The sequence below is a fragment of the Lepus europaeus genome, chromosome 19, assembly GCF_033115175.1.
Source record: "Lepus europaeus isolate LE1 chromosome 19, mLepTim1.pri, whole genome shotgun sequence".
Taxonomy (NCBI): Eukaryota; Metazoa; Chordata; class Mammalia; order Lagomorpha; family Leporidae; genus Lepus; species Lepus europaeus.
The window spans coordinates 8,956,815-8,983,249 of record NC_084845.1 but is presented as its reverse complement, the minus strand read 5'-3'; the positions used below and the strand labels follow the sequence as shown (position 1 = coordinate 8,983,249).

The following is a 26,435-nucleotide window of genomic DNA, read 5'->3' as shown; positions in this document are numbered from 1 at the left end:
GCCTATGACTACCGGAAAGGAAGAGTGCGGTCAGCCTACCCCGTCCCCGGAGGAGCAGGAGACACGAAGCCGAGGCCAGGAGCTGGGGGGAGGGGCAGAGGGAGGAGGAGGAGGAGGGCGGGTGGGAGCACGCGCCGCGGGCCTCACCCCACCTTCTGGGGGTTTGAGGCCCTCACCCCCTGCTCGTAGCTGACCCGCTGGCTGATGAGGTATTGAGCGGCTTGCGTGGCCGCGGGGCTGCCCGTGATGGTGACCCGCCGGTTCCGCGTGCCCGGCAGGAACTCGCCCTTCTTGGAGATCTGGATGCGGGCGCCTGTCAGCTCCTGGTATTCCACCAACGTCTTGCCCCCCTTGCCCAGGATGGCTCCCACCAGGTTCTCAGGCACCGCGATCTCCACCAGCTCCTTGGCGCTCTCGGCCGCCAGCTTCTCTGCCGTCAGGAAGCCTCCGGCTGCTCCGGCCGCGGCTGCGGCGGCCACCAGCGGGCCGCCCCCGCCGCCCGCCCCGCCGCCTGCCCCTGCTCCGAGGTAGCCGTTGGCGGCGGCAGCCAGGGCGAAGGACCCCAGGGCTCCGGGGGGCGGGGGCGGGGGCGGGGCAGCCCCTCCGGCCGGCCCGGCCCCTGCCTCGCCCGCGTAGGACGCCAGGAGGTTGGCTGCAGCGGCGGCGGCAGGGTTGGCACCAGCGGCCACCGCGGCCAAGACGCCAGAGGCCGCGGCCGAGTTGAGGCCCAGCCCCAGGGAGTTGGTGTTGTAGCCGTAGCTGGCCAGCGTGTTGAGCGCCGTGCTGATGGCCAGCAGGTCGGTGCCTGAGAAGGCCGGCAGGGCGGCGGGGAAGGCTCCCACGCCCGCCAAGCCGGCGGGGCCCAGCAGGCCAGAGGCGGCGGCAGCCGACGCGGCGGCTGCAGCGGGCAGCACGTCGGCGGGGCTGGCGTACGGGGAGCCGGTGGGGTTGGAGTTGGCCACGGGGCCGGCCACGTTGGCGTAGCTGATGTTGAGGCAGCTGCTGCTTTGGGGGTCTTCCTGTACCTTCTGCACGATGGCGCTCACCGCCTTGTGCACCTGCTCCGGCTCGCCGCTGACCGTCACCACGCGCTCCTGCAGGTTGATGCCCTCCGGCTTCTGGGACAGCTGCACCCACGCGCCCGACTGTTCCATCACGGCTTTCACCGTCGCGCCGCCTTTGCCGATGATCAAGCCTGCGGTGCTGTTGGGGACAATCAGCTTGGCCTGCGTGGGGAGCAAGAGAGAGGGTCTTTGTGGCGGTAATCCAAGGCTGAGCCCCTCCAGTCTGGTGTCCAAAGCCAGGCCCAGCGCGCCTCCTGGTGAGCACCACCAAGCGGGGTCCCACCGGTTGTTAAAAATATGACAGTGGGGTGGGCATTCGGCAGAGCGGCTGAAACACCCATCGCGATGCCCATTTCGGACAGCCTGGCTCTGCTTCTGATCCAGCTCCCTGCTAGGGCACACCCTGGGAGGCAGCAGAGGAGGGCTCGAGTACTTAAGTCCCTGCCACCCATGTGGGAGACCGGATTGGAGTTCCAGCCATGGCCATTGCGGCCATTTGGGGGAGTGAACCAGCAGATGAAGATCTCTCTGTCTCTCCCTCTCTCTCTCTCTCTCTGTAACTCTGCCTTTGAAATAAATAAGCACATTTTAAGAAATTAAAATAAGTGAAGTGAAGCATTTTCACAGTGGATGGTAGATGAACAGCTACTACCCCAGGTCACTGTAGTAGCCCCTTAGCCACTTGGTCCCAAGTCTCCGAAACCCCCAGTACCTCCTCTGCTGACCCAGCTGTGGGGTCCACCAGGATCGAGCTCCCAGCTTGCGCTGGTGCCCCTTCAGTCCTGACCCACGATGCCCGCAAAGTCTTTGTGACTGTCATCTTGAGGCCCAAGAAGTGCAGAAGGGACTTGCCCCAAGGTCACTCGGACAGTGAAGGAGCCCAAATCCAGCCTCTTGGACTTGCGATCTGTTGGGCTCCCCACTGTGCGACGCTGGTCTCCCAGCGTTTTTGTTATGGGCTGAACTGCGTCCCCATTCCAGTCCCAACCCCCAGTGCTTCAGCGGACGACTGAAGGTCACGTGGCTGAATCTCGTCCACCACGCGTGGTGACCTTAGGAGATAGAGATTAGGACGAGACACACACGCAGAGGGAAAGACCGCACTGGGACACGGGGAGAGGACAGCAGGTGCGCGCCAAGGAGAGAGGCCTCTAGGGAAAGCACTCCTCCTGACCCCTTGGACTCCTGGCCTCCAGAACTGAGAGAAAAATAAATGTCTGTTGTTTACCAGCCAAGCCGTGGCGGCCCCAGCAAACGCACTCGGCTGTCTCCTCTGAGAAGTGAGACAGGGTGAAGCCTTCCATCTGGGAAGGCAGGCGTTGGACGTCTCCGGGATGAGGAGAGGGGCCTCCTAGAAACTGTGGCGTCCCCTTCTCCATGGCCGAATGCTCTCATCCCTCAACCACCTGTCTGTCCCAGCAGCTGCAGATCTGGTCAACTTTTTTTTTTTTAATATATAATATTTATTTGAGAGACAGCAATGCACGGGGAGAGACGGGAAAAAATTAAAAATCCTGTTTAAGGTTCATTCCCCAAATGCCCACAATAGTCAGGGCTGAAGTAAGGAGTCAGAAACTCAATCCAGACCTCCCATGGCGGGGTGAGGGGTTAGGAACCCAATTCCTTGCACCATCACTGCTGCCTTCCAGTCTGCACCAGCAGGGAGCTGAAGTCAGGAGCTGGGGCCGGGCGTCGAAGCCAGGCACTCGGCATCTTAACTGCTAGGCTCAATGCCCGCCCCCGAGTATGGTCATTCTGGATTCCGGTGGGGATATCTCGAAATCCATCCTCCTTTCACACCTCCGGGAGCATTTACAGACAAACGGCTCCTGCTCAGTCCTTGCCGCGTCCCCTCTAGACCAGCATCCTGCAGCTCTGCCTCCCCTCTCCATCCCCAGGTCAGATCCTGGGCCTGCTGGGGAAGTTTATGGGTTCCATTTAGGTTGTTGCGAGGACTGGGAGGAGATGTGCACATTCAGCAGGCAGGGCCGTGAGTGACCGCAGCCCACGCCCGAGCGTCAGCCCTCCCAGGGAGGCGCTGTCTCAGGTCCCCTTGCGAACGTCCTGCTGGACACTGATGTTGCAGAAGGTCTTGGGACTGAGCCAAGTATTTTTCTGCATGATGTTAAAACCTGTAATTTCCGGGAATGCAACTACCAGTAAATCAAGGCAAGAGTGCACCTTTTTTTTTTTTTTTTTTTTTAAGTTCTGAATCTTACCAAGAGCTGTCATCATTTGGAAAACCGTGACATCGGCAGTAACGTTAAGTCGCTGCCACTGTGCACTGTGGCTGTCTGACCTCGCCGTGTTCAGCTGTGTGGAGTTGACCTCGGGGCCCTGAAACTGGTTATTTGCTTCTTCTGCTCGTTTACATACGAATGTTCATCGTATTTAGGGCAGGTGCTTCCAGACCCAGCTTCCTGCTAATGCACACCCTGGGAGCCGTCAGGTGACGGCTTGAGAGGTTGGGTCCCTGCCACTCACGAGGGAGACCTGGATTGAGTCCCTGGCTCCCAGCTTTGGCCTCTGGCCATCGTGGGCATTTGGAAGAGTGAACCAGCAGATGGGCGCATGCTCTCTATCCCTGTTTGCCTCTCAAATAAAAACAAATGCAAAAAACCACCTTATTTTATAACCAATCACTTTCTTTTTTGTGTCCTCATTATTTAAAGAAAAGTTGCATGGGATAAATAAAAGTGTAGCATATCCATAACAAAGGAGCATCCTTTGGCAACACACTGAAATGAACAAAGCCCTGACATCACACATGGGTCAACACGAACGAGCCCGGAGAACACGCCACAGGCCACAGAAGGCCACATGCAATTCCACGTCCATGAATGTCCAGAGATCCACAGAGACAAAGAGTAAACCAGTGGTTGCTAGGAGGTGGAAGGAAGGATTGGGGGTGACAGCTACAGGTGTGGGGTTTCCTTGGGTGATGATGGAAGTCTTGTGGAATTCAGTCATAGCGACGGTTACCCACGTACTCTAATTCCACTTACGTGGATGTCCAGAATAGGCAAATCTATAGATAGCAGACGAACGGTGACGCAGGGCCAGGGCAGGGGTTAGTTCGTGGGAGTGGTTGAGTGGTAATGGCTAAGCTGATTGATTTCCTGGGGAGGTGATGAATTTGTTCCATCCGCTGTGGTGAGGGATGCGCGACTCTGAACATAGTAAAAGCCGCTGAGCTGCACACTTTAAGTGGGCGAATTATGTGTATGGGGTTCCATCTGAGCCTGTCACAAGTCTTAGGGGCGCAGGTACATTTCGTACACAGCCCAGGGAAGTCCCTTCACTTCTCAAGGCCTCTTTCCCCACCCTTGTGAAATGGGCACGTCAATCCTGATGCACACAGTGTGGCAAAGCACTCTGGGAGACACCGTGGCCTGCACCGTGCGAAGCATCCACTCAACGGTGGCTCTGGCCTGGGGACGCTGTTTTCTCAACGGAGCGAGGTCCAAACCCTAGTTTGCTGTTCGGTAACTGTGTGGCGTTAGGCAAATGTTCTCAACCGCTCCGTGCATAAGCGCAGCTCGCCTGGATGGCGATTAGGAAGATTCAGCGGAAGTGATCGCCTGGTGCCTGGCAACGGAAAGCCCCAAGAAAACGACAGTGCTTCCGCGACAGACCCAGAGCTGTGCCCCCTCACATCCCAGGATCCCACTGTCCCGCGATGTCGGCAATAGACTCTTAAACACAGAGCCACAGAACTGTAGAACTTTTAGAACTAGAAAGACCTGAGATGACCAGATTTGGAAATCATCACACACGAAAACAACAAACCACCCCGAAAGGCTAACACGGCGTGCACCACGTGCCAGGCCCTGTTCTGAACAATTTCACACAGAAATTCAGTTTTCACCACAACCCCAGAGGGAAGCCACTACTAGTACCCCGCTTTCTAGGCTGGGAAGTGGGGGCACACAGAGGTTAAGTAGTTTGAGCGAAGTCACACAGGTAGGGAGTAGTACAGTCAGGACCTGTCCATGCTCAGACTCCCGGGTCTTCCTGAAATTCCGATTCAGTTCTGGGATAGGACCCAGGGATCTGAATTTTAAGCTAGGGCTGAGAAACAACTGATTTAGCCCAAAGGTGCAAACTGGTGAACCCCAGGCCACAGACAACCTACTCTGAACTCTGCAGAGTTTGAAGAACTGAGCTAGGGCTGGTGTTGGGGTGCAGCAGGTTAAAGCCCCAGCCTGCAACGCTGGTGTCCCATGTGGGTGCAGGTTCAGGTCCCAGTGGCTCCCCTTCTAATCCAGCTCCCTGTTAACATGTCTGGAAAAGCAGCAGAAAGTGGCCCAAGTACGTCGGCCCCTGTCACCCAAGTGGGAGACCCAGATGGAGTTCCAGGCTCTTGGCTTTGGCCTGGCCAAGCCCTGGTCATTTAGGGAGTGAACCAGCAGATGGAAGATCTCTCTGTCTCTCCCTCTCTCTATAACTCTGCCTTTTGAAACAAACAAATAAATTTTAAAAATAAAACCTGAGCCAACCTTTTAAAATCATCTGTTTGCAAGAATTTATGGACTCTTTCTTTATATATATATATGTATGTATATTTATGTATATTTAAATTTATTTGACAGGTAGAGTTATAGACAGTGAGTGAGAGAGAGACAGAAAGGTCTTCCTTCCGTTGGTTCACCCCCCAAATGGCCTCTACAGCTGGCGCTGCGCCAGTCTGAAGCCAGGAGCCAGGTGCTTCTTCCTGGTCTCCCACGCGGGTGCAGGGCCCAAGCACTTGGGCCATCCTCCACTGCCTTCCCAGGCCACAGCAGAGAGCTGGACTGGAAGAGGAGCAGCCGGGACTAGAACTGGTGCCCATATGGGATGCCGGTGCCACAGGCGGAGGATTAACCAAGTGAGCCATGGCGCTCGCCCCATTGCAAGGATTTATGGACTCTTTCTAAGACGTGGGAAGATTGGGGCTGGTGTTGTGGTGTAGCGGGTAAAGTCGCCGCCTAGGACATTGGCATCCCATGTGGGTGCCGGTTCATGTCCCAGCTTTGGCTCCACTTCCCATCCAGCTCCCTGCTGATGGCCCGGGAAAGCAGCAGAAGATGGCCCAGGTGCCTGAACCCACGTGGGAGACCTGGAAGAAGCTCCTGGCTTTGGCCTGGCCCAACCCTGGCCATTGCAGGTATTTGGGGAGTGAACCTGCAGATGGGAGATCTTTCCCTCTCTGTCTGTAACACTAACTTTCACATAAATAAATCTTTAGAAAAAAGTGGGAAGGTGTGACAACACTATATGAAAGTTTCCAAACAGCAAGAACTGGGTGGAGCTGAGAAGCTGCCCTGCTTATGGCAGATCCTCTCCAGAGGGCTCAGTCTTTCCTGCTGCCTTTCTTAAACCCAGAGGCATTTCAGTTTATAATCTCTGGCTTGGCCTGGTTGTCACACTGTAAAGAAAAAGAAGCTGAAGCCGACAGAAAGGGGTCCCTAAGCAGCAGAGCAAGTCCAAGGCAAAGAAGGAGCACGCCCATCTCCTAACACAAGAGTTCCAAACAACGGCAACAATAAGGGCCGGTGCTGTGGCACAGCAGGTAGAGCCGCTGCCTGTGATGCTGGCATCCCACGTGGGCACGGCTTTGAGTCCCGGCTGCTCCACTTCTGATCCAGCTCCCTGCTAATGCGTCTGGAAAGCAGTGGAAGATGGCCCGAGTCCTTGGGCCCCTGCACCCACGTGGGAGACCCAGAGGAAGCTCCTGGACCCAGAAGAAGCTCCTGGCTCCTGGCTCCTAACTGGCCCAGGTCTGGCCACTGCAGCCATTTGGGGAGTAAACCAGTGGATGGAAGATCTCTCCTTCCTTCCCTCTATGCAAACTCTGCCTTTCAAACAAACAAATAAATCTCAAAAGAAAACAACAACAAAAACCCAAAACAAAAGCAACAAACCAGTAACAATACCTAAAAATCATTGAGAACGTCCTATGCAGCAGGCATGCACACTGAATGCTCTTCAAACATCAGTGGACATTAACCACCATCCACACAGAGGCACCACAAGGAATCTCCTCTTACAAATGAGCCTAAGAAGGCCCAGAGAAATCAAGTCCCGGGCACAAAGCCACCCAGGGAGTACAGTCCAGAGCAGGATTCAACTCCACATCCGACTCCATTACCTCGCAATCTTTGGATCCCTGCAGTAATAAGGCAGAGGACAAATCCTGGTTCTATATCCCGTCCACGGTACTGTCTCAGAGGTCCCGTGGATTAGGGGGAGGCGGTGGAAGGCTCAGGCACAGATGGAGCTGATCCCATTTCCCCTGCAACATCCACAGGCCCTTGATGAGCCCTGGGTCCCCTGTGGCCACGACCGACGTGCAGGAAGAGGCGATGCCCTCGCCTTCCCATCAACGGTGTGGGAGCCCCGCCGGTGGGGCGAGGAACTGCTTCAGCACCAAGGACAGCAGCCGCGCTCCGCGCCCCAGGCCCGCCGTGTTTGGGCGGGGAGGGGGGAAAGATCCAGAGCCACGGGGTCCCCACGAACTTGGGGGGCACTGAGGCCCGTGGTCTCCCTCCCCTAGGGGCAACGACAGGACCCAAGGATTCCAGATTCTCCTGACCGAGGCCCTCCCTCCCGCCTTTGTCTCCAGGTAGACATCAAGGAAGCCTCGCGGGTGCGGAGCTGCACTCTCGCCCTTTTCGCGCCGAGTGTGCGTGTTTTTTTTTTTTTTGGGGGGGGCACCAGGCCTACGACCCGGTCCTGCGAGCCGCGCGGCCGTGGGTACCCGCCGCCAGTGCACCTGCCCGGTGCGCGCTGTCGTCATGGCAACCGCAGAGGCCCGGAAGCCGATTGGCCAGCTCCCCGCCCCGCCCCCTACGCCGCCGCTTCCCCGTGGACGGAGTCGACGAAGAAAAGATGCTGCCCGTTCCCTTCCTCGCCGTCCCCGAGAGGGGCTGCGGCGGAGAGCGGACCCGGCCTCTCGCGCGCGGACGGAAACGCCAGCACGACCCACCACGGGCGCGGGGAGGAGGGGCAGAGTCCATTTCTAAACGCTCGGGGGTGGCCGCGCAGCCGCTGAGGTCACTTCCGGTGGGGGCAGGAAGTGGGAGGCAGGTTGCTCAGAGACACAATGGGATGCGGTGCAAGGGAGAGGAGGACCGGGCGCATCTGAGGATGGGGGCGTGGGGGGTCTGGGTCGCACTCCCCCAGACCGTCCCCCCTTTTCGGAGCCAGGCCCCCTCCAAGTGACCTGGAGTGCTTCCTTGTACTGTGAAGGCTGGCTCCTCCCTAATGCAGCTACCATCCGTTAGTACATCAAACAGGGCCACCCAGGAGGGTGGGCCAGGCTTGGGGCCGGCTCCTGTTTCCCGCTTCCTGCTCATGTGCACCCAGGGAGGCAGGGGTGACAGCTCAACCCGCTGAGTCTCTCCCTCTCCCTGGGGAGACCTGGGTTGAGTTCCTGACCCCTCCTTCCTTCAGTCCAGCCTGGCCTCCCTGGCTGTCGCCGGCATCTGGGGAGGGAACCAGCGGATGGGAGTGGTCTTTCTCTGTCCTCTCAAATAAAATAAATTACAAAAATTATTTTTTAATGGATTGTCCCATTCACCCACATGCAGGGGTGCGAAAGGCGTTGTCTCCTTCTGAACCTCAGCAGCCCACGCCCTGCCCCCGCTGACCTGCTTGGCTCTGTCAGGGTTCATCGTGGTTTGGGGTTGAAGGATGTTGACCACCTCAGGCTTGGTCATCGCTTGTGGGATTTCTCGGACCTTCTCGGCAATAAAGCTGTGCACAGCATTCAAGGCCTCTGCCGTGCCCTGTACTAGGCACACCCGCTCTGTGGTTCCTGTTGAGCAAGGGAGAGAGGAGGACATTCCTGAGAGACGGGCCCCAGCTGACAGCAGGGAGAGGCTGAGGTGCAGAAAGTGGACCGGGCTGACCTAGGCCACGCGCCGAGCCTGGGCAGGCAGGCGCGAACAGGCAGAGGTCATGGCGGGCACCTGGCAGCACGCGTGGAATCCCCGATTTATCCTCTGCACTTCCTATCCCTCCCCTAAAGCCACACCAGGAGACGGCAGAGTGATGCGTGCTCTGCGCTGTCCACCAGCGGCCCTGGGCAGGGGAGACCGGGCTCAGCTGCCGCTTCTCGGTTCTTGTGGCTCCCTGGTTGCTTTGGCAACCATTCACTCACACACCGCCTCCCCCCCCCCCTTCTAGAAGCGAGAGCTCAGGCCTGCAATGGTTGCCACAGTAACTGGAACCCCCTTATCGGTCTGGCTGGCCGGGTCCTCAGCCCACCCCCAGGGGGACGAGGGACGAGGCCCCGTTGCTATGGCAACCCCTGAAAGCCTGCAGCGAAGGCCTCTGGGCTTTTGGAGACGATGGGGAAGGGCTGGGGGATGGGGGAGGCAGAAGAGAGGCCTGAGGACCCACCAGATGGAGGGCTGAGGGGCGGGGGAGGGCAGGGGAGCAGGCAGGAGCCGTCAGGCTGGGTCAAAGGCAACTCGCTCGCGGAGTGGGCACTGCGGGGCTGGGAGAGACAGGTGGCGTGGGTCCCTTGGCCTGGCCATCTCCAGACACTGGCCACGGTTGCACCCTGGGCATCCTTCCTACATCTGTATGTGTGTGTCGGGGGTGGGGGTGCTGGGGAAGACAGAGGCTGGGTGGTGTTGGGAGGGAGACTCTGGGTGACACTGTGACCAGAGTGTGAATCTGTGAGGCTGTTTGCGTGAGTGGTGTGCGTGTGCGTGTGTGTGCCTGAGCAGGACTGGCTGAGTCCCTGGTCTGTGTTTGTGTACAGAGGAGACGGAGCGGGAGAGACTGTGACAGCAGCAGACTGTGTGATGCAGCGAGTCTGGGCAGGGTGTCTGGGCGCAGCCGTGCGTGTGGGAAAGATTTGGGCGCCACGGCAAGGATCAAGGTTATGCGTAGTATTTGTGAGGCCGAGCCGAGTGTGGCTGAGAGTCTGGGAGAAGGAAACAAAGAATCCATGGCCTGGCCTGGAGGCTGTCGGCTGCAGGGACAGGGCTTGGAGGCTGCAGGGTGGTAGTGTGTGTGTGTGTGTGCACGCACAGGGTGAGTGAACGGGACAGTCAGACTCACACTCACACTCAGTTCCAGGTGTTCCTAAGACTGTGATGGCTGGTGTGGTGTGGTGTGGGTTGGGGTGTGTGTGTGTGTGCACAGGGTGGGTGAACGTGACAGTCAGACTCACACTCACACTCAGTTCCGGGTGTTCCTAAGACTGTGATGGCTGGTGTGGGGTGTGTGTGTGTGTGTGCACAGGGTGAGTGAACGGGACAGTCAGACTCACACTCACACTCAGTTCCGGGTGTTCCTAAGACTGTGATGGCTGGTGTGGGGTGTGTGTGTGTGTGTGTGTGTGCACACAGGGTGAGTGAACAGGACAGACTCACACTCACACTCAGTTCCGGGTGTTCCTAAGACTGTGATGGCTGGTGTGGTGTGGTGTGGGTTGGGGTGTGTGTGTGTGTGCACAGGGTGAGTGAACGGGACAGTCAGACTCACACTCACACTCAGTTCCGGGTGTTCCTAAGACTGTGATGGCTGGTGTGGTGTGGTGTGGGTTGGGGTGTATGTGTGTGTGTGCACAGGGTGAGTGAATGGGACAGTCAGACTCACACTCACACTCAGTTCCGGGTGTTCCTAAGACTGTGATGGCTGGTGTGGTGTGGTGTGGGTTGGGGTGTGTGTGTGTGTGCACAGGGTGGGTGAACGGGATAGTCAGACTCACACTCACACTCAGTTCCGGGTGTTCCTAAGACTGTGATGGCTGGTGTGGTGTGGTGTGGGGTGTGTGTGTGTGTGCGTGTGTGCACAGGGTGGGTGAACGGGACAGTAAGACTCAGTTCCGGGTGTTCCTAAGACTGTGATGGCTGGTGTGGGGTGTGTGTGTGTGTGTGTGCGCAGCCAAGACCCTCTAGCTGACGTGTGTACACACGCCGGGAGGCAGACAGGCAGACTTGATCAGATGACCGACTGTGTGTGTGTGTGCATTACAGCAAGACAAAGACGACTCTGCCGCGACTGGCCAGGGCGAGGACCCGAGTGCTGGGTGACAGCCGGGGACGTCTGAGGCGCGAGTGTGACCCTGTCTGTCCCTCTCCCTGGCTGGGACTCTGCGGGACCCAGGCAGCTCCTGGGGCTGTGCAAGGTCTCGTGAGGGGCCAGGCTCCCCGTGCCTGCCTGTCTGGGACACACAGGGTAGGGGGCGAGTGTCAGCGTCGGGTGCTTCGGTGCAGCCACCCTGACCCTTGGTGGACGGTGATCTCCCAGCCCCGCCACATGTCCGACTGTCACTGTCGGTGGGTAGTGACAGCCCCCACCCGCTTTGGGCCGCGATCCTCACTCTCAGTCCCCTCCCCTCCCCCCTGAACAATGGTTTGGTCTGGGCCAAGGGTGAGTCAGTGTGCAGGCTGCCTTCATCTGGCTGTAAATAGGAAAGGGTGTGGGTTGGGCTGGGAACTGGGGGACAGCTGGGGGAGGGGATGCCCCAGAGACAGCCTGGCTGGAGTGGCCTGGTCCCCAGTCTTGGACCCCTCTCCACGCCCCTCTCCCCTTCTCGCCACACACACCTTGTGGTTCTTCATGGGGGTCCACAGGGGAGCTCTGTGGGGGTGGGTGGGGGCTTGCCTAAACCCTGACACAGTGTCCGAGGATGACAGCTGGCGCTCAGGCAATGCTGAGCACAGGCAGGCTCTCCGCTCTTCATATATTTTTGTTCACTTAGTTACACGCTGGGAGATGCCTCCCCTGACTTCTGGCACCGAGAGGCTCGGACTTGCCCAAGTGCTCTCAGCCGGCACGGAGCCATCAGGGTTTTGGACCCAGGTAGCCGGTGCTTCCGTCTGTGTTCTTACACCATGAGCCCCTCTGCTGAATTTGGGGTGCATGAAGTGATCAGATGTGTGCTGGGGGCCAGCTAAGAACTACCCCCTTTTTTTTCTTTGTATTAAGGAAGAATATGCATGAATTTATCAAGGAATCCCTTCTGAGTCTGCACGTTGGAGCAAGTGTTATGTATGAATCCATAAAAATTAAGAAAACATGGGGCTGACGCTGTGGCGTAGTGGGTTAAAGCCCCAGCCTGCAGTGCCAGCATCCCACGTGGGCACCGCTTTGAGTCCCGACTGCTCCACTTCTGATCCAGCTCCCTGCTAATGTGTCAGGGAAAGCAGGGGAAGATGGTCCAAGTGCTTGGGCCCCTGCACCCATATAAGAGAGCTAGGGGAAGCTCCTGGCTCCTGACTGGCCCAGCTCCAGCCATTGTGGCCATTTGGGGAATGAACCAGTGGATGGAAGACCTCTTTCTCTCTCTGTCTCTACCCCTCTCTATAACTCTTTCAAATAAATAAAATAAGTCTTTAAAAATTTAAGAAAACCAATAGCTACGTGAGTCTGTGCTTCTCTCCCTCTCTTTTTTGGACAGGCAGAGTAGACAGTGAGAGAGAGAGAGAGACAGAGAGAAAGATCTTCCTTTTCCGTTGGTTCACCCCCCAATGGCCACTGTGGCCGGTGCACCACGCTGACCTGAAGCCAGGAGCCGGGTGCTTCTCCTGGTCTCCCATGGGGTGCAGGGCCCAAGCACTTGGGCCATCCTCCACTGCCCTCCCGGGCCATAGCAGAGAGCTGGACTGGAAGAGGGGCAACCGGGATAGAATCCGGCACCCTGACCGGGACTAGAACCCGGTGTGCCAGCGCCGCAGGCGGAGGATTAGCCTAGTGAGCCGCGGCGCCGGCTTTTTTTTGTGTGTGTGTGTGTGTGCTTCTCTCTTGTTTGGGGGGTGGTCTGGAGCATTAGGCAGATGCTCAAAACCAAGTGCTTCATACTCCCTGGGGTCCTGGGCGGCTGTGCACCTGGAGCAGGCACCTGCCTCTTTTTGCTGCACGGTTTCTCCAAGTCTGACCTGAAAGGGTTGAATCTGGGGCCTTGGGGGGTCCGTCACCAAGACGGGGACCCCCTCTTGTGTTCGGGGGAGGGGCCGGCTGGGCTTGTGTTCATGGCGCACACGGCAGCACCTGTCTGTGTCTGTGGGTGACCCTCCAGGTTCTGCATCTCCCTGCTTGCCTCGCGACAGCCACATCAAACAGCAATGCCCCAGCCTTGGAAGGCACGAGCTTGTCTCCGTGAGGGCCCTGCCCTGCCCTCGGCCTAGCTCAGGACCAGCCTTCAGGCTCTTCCTCCAGGAAGCCCTTTTTGACTGCCCTCGGGCCGGGTCGTGTCTGGACGCCCGTCCCAATCCTGACTGCTCTGCGTTATCACTGGCGTGGGCTCTGTCTGCCCTCCTGGGCTGTGCGACGGCTCAGCGGCTGCTATGTCCCGTCTCGGTCCGGCACAGGGCTGGCACAGGGCAGGTGTCCGGTGAAGGAGTGGGTGCAAGACGGCAGCCAGAAGAGCAGGGGGATCTGTGCTGTGCCTTGTGCGGCAGCGCCTGCACTTCCTGTGCTTCTGGGGGGTCCTGGGCAGCGCTAGGGAACAGGGCCAGGGTGGAGGAGGCTGTGAGCTGCACCTGAGGCAGGACTGGGCACAGCCTGGCAGCCTGGACCACATCCAGGCGAGGAGGGAGGCGCGGGGCTGGGGAGACCCTGGCTTTCGTGCTTGGCGGATTGGCGCCCGGCCTAGGAGGACGGATGACTGCCCCATCTTCTGGTTTCTCGGCTGCCTGCCCTGTGGGGCGGGTCTCTGGGCTGGGGAGGGGATGACAGGTGTCACGGCACAGACTGTGATCCGGGGGCAAGGGACCAAGTGTCCTCAGATGAACGTCTTCCGCGGAGGTGACTTGTGGGCTAGAGCGGTGCGGGGCAAACTGGGCCAGGGTGGAGGAGAAAAGGAGGGCATGTGCCTGGGTCACTAGAATTTTCTCTAAACCCCTTGCCAAAGCTGCTTAGTGAGACGGGAGGTGGGGGCAGGGGGTGCGGAGAGGAGAGAGAGGGAGGGGCAGGGTTGGGGGGGGGGAGAGAGAGAGAAAAAGAGAGAGAGGAGCTGTCCTGACCCTGCGCTCCAGCTCTGGTGTTTGACCTAAAAAAATCCGAGGGGATTAAGGAGGACCTAGAACCAACCAGCACTGGACTGGGATATCTTATACGCGGATACTCAGGCATGGCCTTGGGAGTGTGAGAGACTGCGTGAGTGGGGGGGGGGCAGAGAGATGGAGGCGGAGGTCGAGCAGGGTTCGGAGGGAGGCTGAGACCTGTGAGGGTGAGGGGGCGGGCGGAGGCAGAGGGAGGAGAGGAGCGGTGCGGTGGAGGAAGACCCCGCTCGGGGTGCGGCCAGCGGTTGGCAGAGGGCGGGAAAGGTGGGGTTCTGAGCGATGGGAGGAACAGGAGGAGCGGAGGGAGAGAGAAAGCAGGTGGGGGGGGCAGGCGGACGGGACGGGAGGCCGGCGGGGGCAGCAAGAGACCGAACGAGAAGGAGACACGTGCAGAATGACAGACAGATGGACAGACAGAAAACCAGTGGGACTGGGCATCCATGGGGAGAGAGCTGGGGGCACCTTCACACGGACACTCAGCCCCCATGCCCATGGGGACACCCTGGCACCTGCCTCCCTCCACCAACCCGGGCCGCTCCAACTGACCCGAGGGGGCAGGTGTGTGGGAAGGGACACATCTGCCAGTGCACCATGCAAATGAGTTCATGAATATGCAGCAGGCCCATTGTCTTGCCCTGCCCCCACCCCCATCTGCTCAGCCAGGCCCCTCCAGCTGGGGGCAGCTTAGTCCCCCTAAGGGGGAAGGGAGTGCCCCCCTACCACTACCACCATCACTCCCCCTACAGGGCAGCCCTTCCCCTTCATCCAGGGCCCAGCTGGGAGAGACCCAGGGAGGAGAGGACCAGGGCAGAGACCTGGGTCGGGGCTCACCGGGATAGAAATCTTTGGACTTGGAGAGCTTGATGGTGGCTCCCGTCTCCTTCTGCAGCTGGACGATGGTCTGCCCGCCCTTGCCAATGATGGAGCCCGCGGCGTAGCTGGGGATCAGCACCTTCAGGAAGTATTCCCCTTCCTCTGCAGGGGCACACAAGGTGGAAGAGTCAGGGTGTGTGTGTCTGTGCGTGAGGGGGGGGTCTGCACCTTTGGAACACACCCAGCCCGGGCAGACGGAGGAGACCACGGGGGCCGCAGCAGTATGGAGCGGTCATGCCCACGCAAACAGCGGCGAGGAAGACGGCACAGAGAACAAGCCTGGCACCCTCCCTCCCTCCCTCCGCAAATAGTTCCTGCGCCCCAGCACCTGCTACGTGCCTGACCCGGCTACAGATACAGCCAAGAAGAAAACACTCCAAGCTCCCTGATTTCATGGGCAAACAAGGCCAAAAGAATCAGTGATTCAGCCCAGGTTCACACAGCTCTGTTTTGCAGCCGGGGAGAGACAGACAAGGCAGCTTATGTCAGATGGTGGAAGTCCTAAGAGAACAGAAAGAGGCAAGAAAGAGGACGAGGGACTGTGAGGGCCAGTGTCAGGCAGCAGGCAGGGAAGCCCTTCCCAGGAGCAAGGCGTTCCCGGGGCACCACTTGCTTCTACAGCGCCCGGTGCACACTGGGCTGTGCCAGGGACGCCACCAACACCGGTCCTCGTGCAAGGGTTCCATGCTGGTCCTCCGCGGGAGGGGCTCTGACAGACCCATCTTTGCCGACGAGGGAACAGAGGAGAAGATGTCACTGTGCCTGGCCGGCAGCCAGGGAGGTAGGGGGCGACACACAGCTGCCATCAAACCCAACCTTGCTCAGAGCCCTGGCCCTGAGCCACGATGACCACTGGGCTATGCAGGGGGGCTCGGAACCAGGTGGCGACGGGGAGCCATGAGCAGGTCCACAAGCCCCTGGGGTGGGACCGTCCCTGGGCTGCTGGGGGGAAGAGGGAGGGGCCTGTGCTCAGGGCTGGGAGGGGAGACAGAGGAGGCTGCTGGGAGTCTGACATCTGCTCCAGGTGAGATGGGAGCCCTGGGAGGGCTGTGCTCTAAGCAGCGATGGCGGAGCTGGGTGCCTGGCCACAGCCCACGGGAGACGGCTTGCAGTCGGGACCAGCAGAAGCCGGGCGGGCAGGTGCAGGCGGGCTGGCCGCCGGTGGCGTCCAGAACGCCGGTTCTGCCTGGTCGGCGGCAATGCAGAGTGGTTTGCGAGCATGATCTCACCCATGGCCCGCAGCTGGAGTGAGCTCCACTTTGACCCAAGAGGAAACGGAGGCCCAGGGAAGGCACCAGGAGAAGGGCGCCAAGACGCTTTGCTGGGCTGAGATTCGGTCTTTTCCCCGAAAGACCACCAGGTCCAAGGGCAGCCTCGGACCCAGAGGCGGTGCCCGCGGTGGTTTGGGGAGCTCTGGCCTTTTCCTTGTTACAGTGTCTTGGCCGGGCCTAAAGCCCCTTGCAGGTGCAGCCTTGAGGTGCGTCCCCTCACCTAGCGCTAACCAAGTGACTGCCCCGGCGCGCTCCCAGGGTTGCATCCTTCACGAGGGGCCCCGCCCACCTTCCGGTTCACGGGGATCAGGCTCACGTTGCCCAGAGCGTCGCCCAGCTCAGGGCCTTTGCACGTGCTCTCTTTTCCCCAGGGAGTTCCTCTTGCCCTTCGGGTCCCCACCCAACACTGCTGCTTCTTGGCAGGGGTGGGACGGAACCCCCATTGCAAGCCTTCAGAGCCGCTTACCACAGAGGGGCCCACAGAGCTCGCCGTGTGTCCCGGGGCCCTGAGCCCTGTGCGGCTACCTGGACAAGGGAGGGCAGGGGTCGCTGTCTCCCCAGCAGGAAGCCTGCGTTGGCTGTGGCCCCAACACTCAGAGCAGGTCAGAGAGAAGACCGCGCCAGTGACAGTGGGGGCAGGGTGGGGGCGGGGCGTCCCACCCACCTCAGATGGGAGGTCCTGGGTTCTCTGACACAGGGGCTGGATGTGGCCTTGCAGGTCTGGGGATGGGGTCCAGACTTAAGGGGCTTCTCTGAGCTCAAGGCAATCCTCTTAAACTTGCCTAATCAGCCCATTAAGCCTATTAAGTCATTAACCCCCCAGCGGGCCCCCCATCCATCATCCTGACCTCTCCTGAATTCACCTTCCTCCCTGAGCTCCCCGAGGGGTCTCCCCGCCCCATCCTGACCCCTAACCCCGGCCCAGAGATGGGGTTCTTTATCCCTGGGGGGCTCAGGGAGATGTGGAGGGATTCACCCTGGTCCTCAGCACGCCCTCTCTCTCCTTGCTCAATTCCACCGCCCAGCAAGGGCAAAAAGCAGTCAGGGGTCTCAGAAGAAAACGGGACACAGCCCCTCCCCGTTTCCTGCAGCCTCTCTCCTGCACCTCCCAGGCTTTGTCTAAGAATTTCCATACGAGCTGCAGGCCTCAGTTTGCTTATCTGTATTATGGGACACAGACAGGGCAACTGTGACTCGGGACACGACGTAAACAACTTAAGATGGCTCCAGGTAGCCACGTCACACACACGCCATCACCTACATCAGGAATGCAGGCCCAACGGCTGTCACGGAGCCTCGCACGCCGGAAGCGCCCCATAAACTGGGGAGGAAACCCCTAAGGTTGGAGGTTTCTGCTGAGAGGCAGGAGAGACCCCACGTCCCTCATCAGCCATCCCCTAGGGGCTGCCCTGGCTTCCCCCCGCTGCCCAGAGGAAGAGCCGCTGGTTGACACACGTGAGCTGGATGCGCACTCCCCAGCCTCCGTCTCCCTCTGCTCTGCTTCTGCCTCTTTTTTTTTTTTTTTTTTTGACAGGCAGAGTGGACAGTGAGAGAGAGAGAGACAGAGAGAAAGGTCTTCTTTCCATTGGTTCACCCCCCAATGGCCGCTACGGCCGGCGCACCGCGCTGATCCAAAGCCAGGTGCCAGGCGCTTCTCCTGGTCTCCCATGGGGGTGCAGGGCTCAAGCACTTGGGCCATCCTCCACTGCCCTCCCCGGTCACAGCAGAGAGCTGGACAGGAAGAGGAGCAACTGGGACTAGAACCCGGGGTGCTGGTGCCACAGGTGGAGGATTAACCTAGTGAGCCATGGCGCCGGCCTCTCTGCCTCCTTGAACGTGGCCACCATCCGTCCCCTCTGTCCCCGTTCCTCCAGCAGATCCCCCCTGAGCCCTGGTGTGAGATGTGAGGGCACAGCGGGGAGCCCCACCGACGGGCCCCGTTTCCTGGATGCTCCCTTGAAAACCTAGGTGCCTCCGTTGAAAGCGGACATTTTCAAACTCAAGGCTCTCATGTCCGTGACACAGGCAGGTGGCAGTCAGAGGAAAGGACGCTTGTGGTCTCGGCGCCACCTCCTACGTCCCCGTGGGTGCTCAGCGGACCCCCCCCCCTTCCTTCGCTTCTCCTAGGAAGTGGGACCTCCCACCTCCAGAACCTCCCAACTCTGACCTCTTCCAGAATCTTCCATACATCCTTCCTGTTCCCACCCTGTGAGTCCCTCCTCCCCTAGGAAGAAGCCAGGCCCCTAGTTCCCAGGCTTCCTTGCGGCGTGACCTCAGCTGAACCCGGAGCCCCACAGGTGATGCACCCCCACCCTGCCTGAGCCACCCAGGCTCTGGCTGAGAGGAAGGTCTTCCTTCTACTGAGCCAGGGTCCGTGTCCACCTGCTCCTGGCCCCCTTAGCTCTGCCCCCGGGGTCCAGGCAGTGACCGACAAACTAAAGATGAACACTGAGCCCTCCCGATGCACCTGCCTCCCTCTTGCCAGCACCTCAAGTTCTTCCACCTTGGCAAGCGGCTCTTCCCCTACCAGTCCCTGACGCTCTGGCCTCCCCAATGCGTTAGTGCCCCCTGCCCTCAGCGAGGCTTCTGGAAGCTTCTGAAACTCAGCCAGCCCCCTCCCTGCCCTCAATAAATAACATCTGCTCGTGCAGGAGCATTGTAGGAAGAATGGAGTCGTCCCTGGCTGGCGGCCTGGACCTAGGTGACCCTCCAGGATGAGGGCAGAGCTGAAGGCGTGTGTGCTGTCTGTGTGTTTGCAGAGGTGAGTGGAGGGAGCTGGGGCCATTTGCACGAGTTCTACAGAAGAGGACGGGCTGGGAGGCGATGCTGGTGCTGGTGCTGTCACCGGGCAGGGGGGCTGCCGCTGGCGAGGCTGGGGTGTGGGATGGCAGAGGAGGAGCAGGGCGTCAGGTGGGTGACGTCCATCCTCCTGCCAACCATGGCGTTGCCTGTTGGGGTGAGAGCCGGCCTGTGCGCTCTGGAGGGCTGGGGGCGGGGCGAGGGAAGGTCCCCTGGGGTGAATCACCACTGGACCAACAGGCAGAACCGAGAACGGGACGTTCCTCCGGGAGGGACGCTGACGATGGTTGTGCCCGCTGGCGCCAGGCCTCACGCTGTGTGCCGTATGCGCACCATCTCACGGCAACCCAGACAGGGCGAGCTCACTGTCCCCATTTCCCAGACAAGGAGACTGAGGCCTAGGCTCTGACATGGCCACCACAGTCAGACAGGACCCCCGCGAGTCCTCACTCCAGACCTACGTTAAGGAGGGAGGGACGCTGGCCGGTGGAGGCTGGGCTGGGGTGAGGGCTGTGTGGACGTCTGTAGACGTCTTTGTCCTTGCAGTGTCTTGGGAATGCAGGCTGGGATACGGAGGCCTTACAGCTGAGGGGTCAGGGTGCCCACCCTGGGGCGACCACGTCCTTGCAGTGTCTTGGGAATGCAGGCTGGGATACGGAGGCCTTACAGCTGAGGGGTCAGGGTGCCCACCCTGGGGCGACCACGTCCTTGCAGTGTCTTGGGAATGCAGGCTGGGATACGGAGGCTTTACAGCTGAGGGGTCAGGGTGCCCACCCTGGGGCGACCACGTCCTTGCAGTGTCTTGGGAATGCAGGCTGGGATACGGAGGCCTTACAGCTGAGGGTCAGGGTGCCCACCCTGGGGCGACCACGTCCAGCAGAGGGTGGGCATTTTTTCCACTGAGCCCCTGACTGGGGTTCCCATCCAACACCTTCTCCCAAGCCCGTCTGCCCGAGGGCCCTGCCTTCCTCCCGACGGCATCTGCCTGCCAGCCAAGGTGCCCAGGTGCCAGCCTGGCAGCCGCCATCCCCGCTCTTTCTCCCATCTGTCCCCAGGAGCAGGCAGGAGGGGTAGGCTGGTGCTGAGGGCAGAAGCTACAGGGTCTGTATCTCTCGTCGCTTCTTGCTGGGACACCGGGAAAAAGTCCCGCACCCGGGTGAGCCTCAGTTTCCCCACCTGCAAATGGGGTTCGTGGCCGCGGCTGCCCACACCACGGAGCCAGCCTCCCAGGCTCAGGACACGTCTCTGCCTCTGATTAGCTCAGCCCGACCTTGGGCAGGTCAGCCCCCCTCTCTAATAAAACAGGTCACTCGATAGAACTGTATGGAGGATGGCATACTCCATGTTCCTGGCACACCGTGTGTTGCCCAACAACACGCACCATCCTTCCTACACCCTAGTGTGTCAGGGAAACTACAGGAAATGCTGGGTAAGGCATTTAATAACAATACTGACAGTAACTGTTACTACTGCTGGCAGGGTGGTTACCAGGACCGCCACTATGGGGCAGGGGGGGGGGGACGCCGAGGCCCCGCGTGGGAGAGGGACAGGGGCAGCATCTGCGCACCCACCAGGTCTAATAGGGAAAGGGACCCTTGGCTTTGAGATCAAAGTCCTGGAAGCTTGGGCAGCCGCACCCCTGGGTGCTCCTGCCAACAGGGGGCGATCCCTGTGTACCTCCAGGCCTCAGTTTCCCCCTGGGAACATGGGAGGGGGGTGGGGAGAGGCAGGAGGAAATGGTCCCTGAAGGCATGTGTCCCAGTCTCCCCTCGGCTGAGGGAGGCAGGAGAGCACAGTGGGCAGGCGCCCAGGCTCAGGGACCAGGCAGCCCAGCCATGGAGGAGCTGTGTGACCTTGGCCACGTGGTTTCATCTCCGGGGGCCTCAGCTGTCCTCATGTGTACACAGCAGCTCCCCCCACCGCCCAGCACACACCCAGGGCTGTTTTGAGACATTCGCCCCAAACTCAGAGCCTAACTCTTGCTAGGGGCTGAGTAGGTGGATGCGACAGTCGCTGGCGGCGGTCTCATCCTATGGAGCTGTTGAGCCACGAGGTTTTCTGATGCTCAGCCCCTTTAAGAGCAGGGTGGGACCCCTGCCCCCAGGACGGGGAGGGCTGGACAAGCCAGCAGGGCTCTGGGACCTCCTGGGTCCCCCATGCCCCTGCAGGACTAGGAATAGCAGTAGGGCAGGAACGAGGGAAGGAAGTTGGCGGGGACACACTCGTGTATGTGCTGGGGCTGGCGGAGCAGGAAGAAGGGCAGGAAACCCTCTCCTGCCCCTCCCCCAACTTCCCTTTCCTCCCATTTCTGCTGGCCACCCTCTCAGGCATCCAGGGGGTCCCTGGTTCCTGTCCCCCGCGGATGGGACGGGAGGAAGAGGCTGGGTTGGGCTCCTCCGAGGGGAGGCAGTGGGAGGCCCCCACCCCACCCACGCCACGGCCGGCAGAGAGGGAAGGGTGCGCGCGCCGGCCGAGGCCATGGCTCTGCCATCCGGAGGAAAAGGCCAGAGGGCGCTGAGATTTTGGCCAAGGTGACCGTGGGGAGGGACCTGTCTGCTCTGGGGTCTCCCTCCGTGCAAGGAGCTGCAGGGCTGGGCTGGGCTGTGAGGACCCCTCCCCAGATCGCCCACCGCGGACAGGCACCGGAATTCCCTTCCCCTCTGTGCAAACCCCTCGGGTCACACACACACACCAGGAGATCGCCCCACACCGTCCCCGGCTCTCACACGCACCTCCCTCCCAGGGTGTCACCCATTCAGCGCCCTCGCTACACACAGAATTGCCGTCCCATCTCTGGTGTCGCACACTCGGCCGTTCCACGCACACACACACACACCCCTCTCCTGTTACAAACACACCACACACACACCTCTGGGTGTCACACGTCTGCCTCCCTGGGGTGCCACGCAGGGACCTCTCCTGGTTACACACCCTGGAGCCAATGCCTCCCCCACAAGCCTCAGCCCCTCCGTGAGCATACACCCACCTTCCCCCGCGGCACACACCCCCTCTGACGTCACTGTTGCACACCTCATGTGTCACACCCAACCACAGCATCTCAGGAGTCACACCCACACCCTCTCCCTGTCACATCCCCTCCCCACACACGCCCGTGTCACCCGCGCCGAGCCCCTCTCCTGAAACACACACCCTGCCTGGGCGCCAGGCACCAGGGCCAGCCCGTTCCGCCTCCTCCACACACCCCCTGGCTTGTCACACACTCCCTCTCACTCATGTGTCACACTCGGCCTCAGCCCCCTCGGGGGTGACAAGCACACACCTTCCCCTGGCGTGCAGGTGCCCCTGAGGGGCTCTAACAGGGAGCCCAGCCCTCTCAGCGGGCCCCAGCTCTGACACACACATCTCTGTGTCGAAGCCACCATCCCTGGTGTCACTGGGCCAGGCTGCCTAGGGCCCATGCCAACACACACACACACACACACACCTGTCCCAGCCTCACATCCTCCCACCTGGCTTTACACGCCCACCGGGTCCTTGGCTTCGCCCCCTACGCCTGGCACCCGGCACGATCCCACCCAGGGCCTCTCGCAAACCTCCCTGTGGGACAGCCCTCTGTTAGGACATCCCCAGGGAGGAGGCTGGGCAGCTCCGGGTCCACAGGCCTCCTCCACTCCCTCCCCTCCCCCCCGCCGGCACACGCAAGCCGGGGAACACCCCTGCCCCGCAAGGGTCACATCACACACCCCTCAAGGACACGCAGACGCCTGCCCAGGGGGACCCACGCCCCCCCATCCTCCGCGCCCCCCCCCAAGGACACTTGCCACCCCTCCCCCCAGCCCCTCTCGTCGCAGACAAAGCTCCCGGCCCCGGGGCCGCGGCGACAGAAGGAGGGGGTCGAGCCCCTTCCCCGACTCTCCTCGCGGTACCCCCCGCCTCGGGGAGGCGCGCCCCTCCCCTCCCCAGAGTCTTGCACCTGCCACGGTGGTGGGGGGGAGGATGGAGAGAGGCGAGGCCCCCCGCCCGCGCCCCCGCACCGAGTCGCAGCCCCTTCTCACCTCCCGTGTTGCTGCGCTTGGTGCAGACCACCTCGGGGGGCGTTTCGAGGGGCCTCTTGCGGGAATCCGGGGCCTCGGGCTCCATGGGGGGGGCCTGGGGCGGCGGCTGCTGCTGCTGCGGCGGCTGCGGCGGCGGCGGCGGCGGCTGCTGTGGCGGCGGCGACGGCTGCTGGGGAGGCTGGGGCTGCGGCGGCGGCGGCGGCGGGGGCGGCGGCGGCTGCGGGGCCGCGGAGGCCGTGAAGAGGCCGTGCACCGCGCCGGCGGCCATCATCCTCATGGTGGGGGGGCGGGGGCGGGGGCGGGAAGGGGACGTGGGCGGGGGAGGGGGCGGCGAGGGTGGGGGAGGGGGAGCCCCGGCGAGGGGAGGAGGGCGGGAGCGGGCTCTGGGGGTGGGGGGGGCGGCCGACGGAGCCCGGAGAACGGATGTGAACAGGGTGGGAGGGGGCAGGGGGGTCTCTGACAGAGCTCGGGGAGAACTGAGGGGTGGGGTCTCTCTCGGGTATCTCGGGAGCCGGGGACTGGCCGCGCCACCGGGAGGTGGGCACGAGACCCTCCTCCTTTGCTCCCCGGGGCGGAGGGCCGAGCCCCCCAGACCCTGCTCGGGGCGGGGGGCCGGAGGAGCGCGGCCGGAGGCGGCAGGCGCGGGCGGCCGCTAGTGGGGACCCGGGGGGCCGCGGGCGCGGGCGGCGACGGCGACGGGGCTGGCGGTGGTGGCTGCTGGCCCGAGCATCTTCTTCCCGGAGGCTCCCACCGCGGCCCGGCCCCTCCCACCCGCACGAGGCCACGCCCAGGCCGGCCACTGCCACGCCCCTCGGCGCCCCCATTGGTCCTCCCTGGAAGGGTCGGCCACGCCCCCTCTCGGCCGTAGCCAGAGGGACCCGACTGCCCCGGTCCGTGATAGGGACCCGGAGCGCTACCAGGCCTGCGCCACCGCTCACCTCCAGCCGTCTGGGTGCCAGGTCTGGCACCTCAGCAAGCAGCTCTGTGAGGAATTCCTGCTGCACCCATTTTGCAGGTGAGGAAACTGAGCCTGGAACCGCTTGGTTAAAACGAGAAAAGCCGCTGGCAGTGTCTGCCAACATCGACGGCAGGGAATTCCTCCCCCGGAGAATCGGCCGCGGGGCGCTGCGGGGTCCAGAGGCTTAAATTAAGTGATAATCCGAGGTGGGGCGAGCGTGTGACCCTGAGCGTGGCGCGCAGGTAGGCTTAGGGCCCAGACCCGGGACACATCGGGGCCCCTGTCCAGGGAGCTTGTCCGCGGCGCCAGGAAAGCCTGAGTCGCACAGGACAGGTGGAGGCCCGCGGGTGTGGACTGCGGCTCGTCCAAGGGCACACAGCTGGACAGAGGGGAAACTGGGACTTCAACGCCGGACCCGCGGATGTCAGAGCCCAGAGTCGCGGGAGCAGGGCGCCCTTCCTGGACTGATCGTTGCTGCTGTCCCGTGTTCTCTGGGCCCTGAGCTTCTTCCTGGATGCCCCGCCTCCGGGGATTCTTTGCCGCCTAGGTCAGCTGGAGGAAAGCTGGGTCCAGAGGGAGTCTGGATGGCGGTGCCCCTCCCAGGTCTCAAGGATGGGGGGTAGCAGATGGCCTGGGGTGGACAAGGTGGCCGCCCATCTGTCCCCTCCCCCATTGTCCCCAGAGCCCAAGGGGATGGGAGGGGCTGTGGTCTGCATCTGGATGCTCCCTCTCCATCTTCAGGGGGGGAGCTGAGGAGCTGGTTGTCATGGAGACAGGGAAGAGGCGAGAGGGGTGCAGGGAGATGCTAGGGTCAGGCTGAGACCCACCCCCTTAGGCCCTTTGAGTCACACAGACTCACATCACACAGGTGTACATACCCCAACATCCATGATGCTGGGCGGGCGGTTTGCCATCACACACGTGACGCGGTCACACGGGTCGTGCCCTGGGTATGCAGGTGCGTGGGTCAGCACGTTTCCACACAGGCACACTCTGCTGTGTGGGTTAGGCAGGTGTGCACATGTGCGCTCACACACACACACACACTCCCCTGTAAGGCAGGTTCAGTCATGTGAACCCAGACACAGCACGGGCTCTCTCACACAAGCAGACACGCCTAAAACCAAGAAAGTCACGTCGAGAATCTGTGTGTCCCCCAGGTGCACAGACTCAGGGCCACACCAACTCCATATCTGGCCCCGCATACCCTGAGAAATTCCACATACGTGATCAGAGCCACAAGACACGCATGGCCTATGTCACGTAAGACACACTTGTCAGCGGCACAGGGCACGCAGACTGATGGACAGACTCCATCACGCCTTGCACACGGATCAGGTGATCACACACATTCAGATACACAGCCCGCAGAGTGTAACACACACACACACACAGTGTTCAGACGGTAGGGGCCACCCAGTGACACACACACACACAATACACACGGAAAGCTCTGTGCTGCTCGGCCCCCGCCCCCAAGTCGCGCCTGCAGCCCCGGCTCCACCCACCCCTCCCGAGCCCTCCCGTTTGGCCGCGCACCACAGCACGATCGGTCACGCACTCACACTCACACACAAACACAAACCTCCTCCTGGATATTTTTAAACCTAGGCTAGTTCTGCTACCATGGCAACCACCCCAAACCCATCGCCATAGCAACCCAACGTCAGCTTTCCAAGCACCAAATCCTGGGGGATTGCAGGGGCCCAATCAGAGGCTGGTGGAGGGGGCTGCACCCTCCCCTGTCACCCATGCCACCCAGTGTCCCCACCCCAGAGATTCCAGGGGTACAGCCGCCCTAGGCTGGGCACGGGCCAGAGCCATGGACCCCACCCCAGAGACCCAGACGCAGCTGGCGCAGGGGCCTCCCTCACCTGCCCCCTGGAGCTATGGAGGTGCTCCTAAGAGTGGAGTCATCCTGCACCTGGACACATCTGGGTCTGGATCCAGGCCCTGCCATGCACCTGCTGTGTGACCTGCGCATGTCCTCACCCTCTCTGGGCCTCAGCTTCCTTAATTTGCACCAGGCTGCTGCTAGCGACTTGGTGGTTAGAAGTCCAGGGACACCCACCCCCACATTCTGACTTCCCACTTTCTGGCTCTGTGAGCCCAGGCAAGGCTGCCCCTCTCAGGGACAGGGCTGACCGACAAATACCAGAGTCCAGCGCAGAGCTGTCAGGAAGACGCCCCCAGCAAGGGGCGTGGCCACGGATCTAAGCGCTTCGCCTGTATTTGAACTCTCTTCATTCTTAAGCATGGCCTTAGGGGGGAGTCAGTGTCATTGCCCCCACTTGGCAGAAAGGGAAACTGAGGCCCACGGGGCTTGCTCGAGATCACACAGCTAGGAAGTTATGAAGGAGAGGATTAGAACACAGGCAGGCAAAGTCACATCCTTGGCCATTTCTCTCTGCTGCCTCTCCGAGAGAGATGGGTGGGGGTCGGCGTTGTGG

General features: G+C 61.1%; 1 protein-coding gene across 1 annotated transcript; it reads right to left on the bottom strand.

Annotated features, from left to right (window-relative positions):
* NOVA2 (NOVA alternative splicing regulator 2) lies at nucleotides 1–23,118 on the bottom strand. The gene is made up of 4 exons (XM_062176462.1): nucleotides 23,028–23,118; nucleotides 14,900–15,043; nucleotides 8,696–8,862; nucleotides 1–1,226 (listed from the first exon to the last, which is right to left on the bottom strand). Exons 1-4 carry the CDS (start codon nucleotides 23,110–23,112, stop codon nucleotides 144–146), a joined length of 1,479 nt encoding a protein of 492 aa, XP_062032446.1. The 5' UTR covers nucleotides 23,113–23,118; the 3' UTR covers nucleotides 1–143.
* Nucleotides 23,119–26,435: the final 3,317 nt, after the last annotated feature.

What these genes read in the sequence shown, in the direction of transcription:
- NOVA2 (XM_062176462.1), bottom strand. Translation starts at nt 23,112, where the DNA reads ATGGAGCCCGAGGCCCCGGATTCCCGCAAGAGGCCCCTCGAAACGCCC. An exon ending in CAAGCGCAGCAACACGGGAG is followed by an intron (nt 15,044 to 23,027) that starts GTGAGAAGGGGC and finishes GTGCCCCTGCAG; the next exon opens with AGGAAGGGGAATACTTCCTG. An exon ending in GTCCAAAGATTTCTATCCCG is followed by an intron (nt 8,863 to 14,899) that starts GTGAGCCCCGAC and finishes CTTGCTCAACAG; the next exon opens with GAACCACAGAGCGGGTGTGC.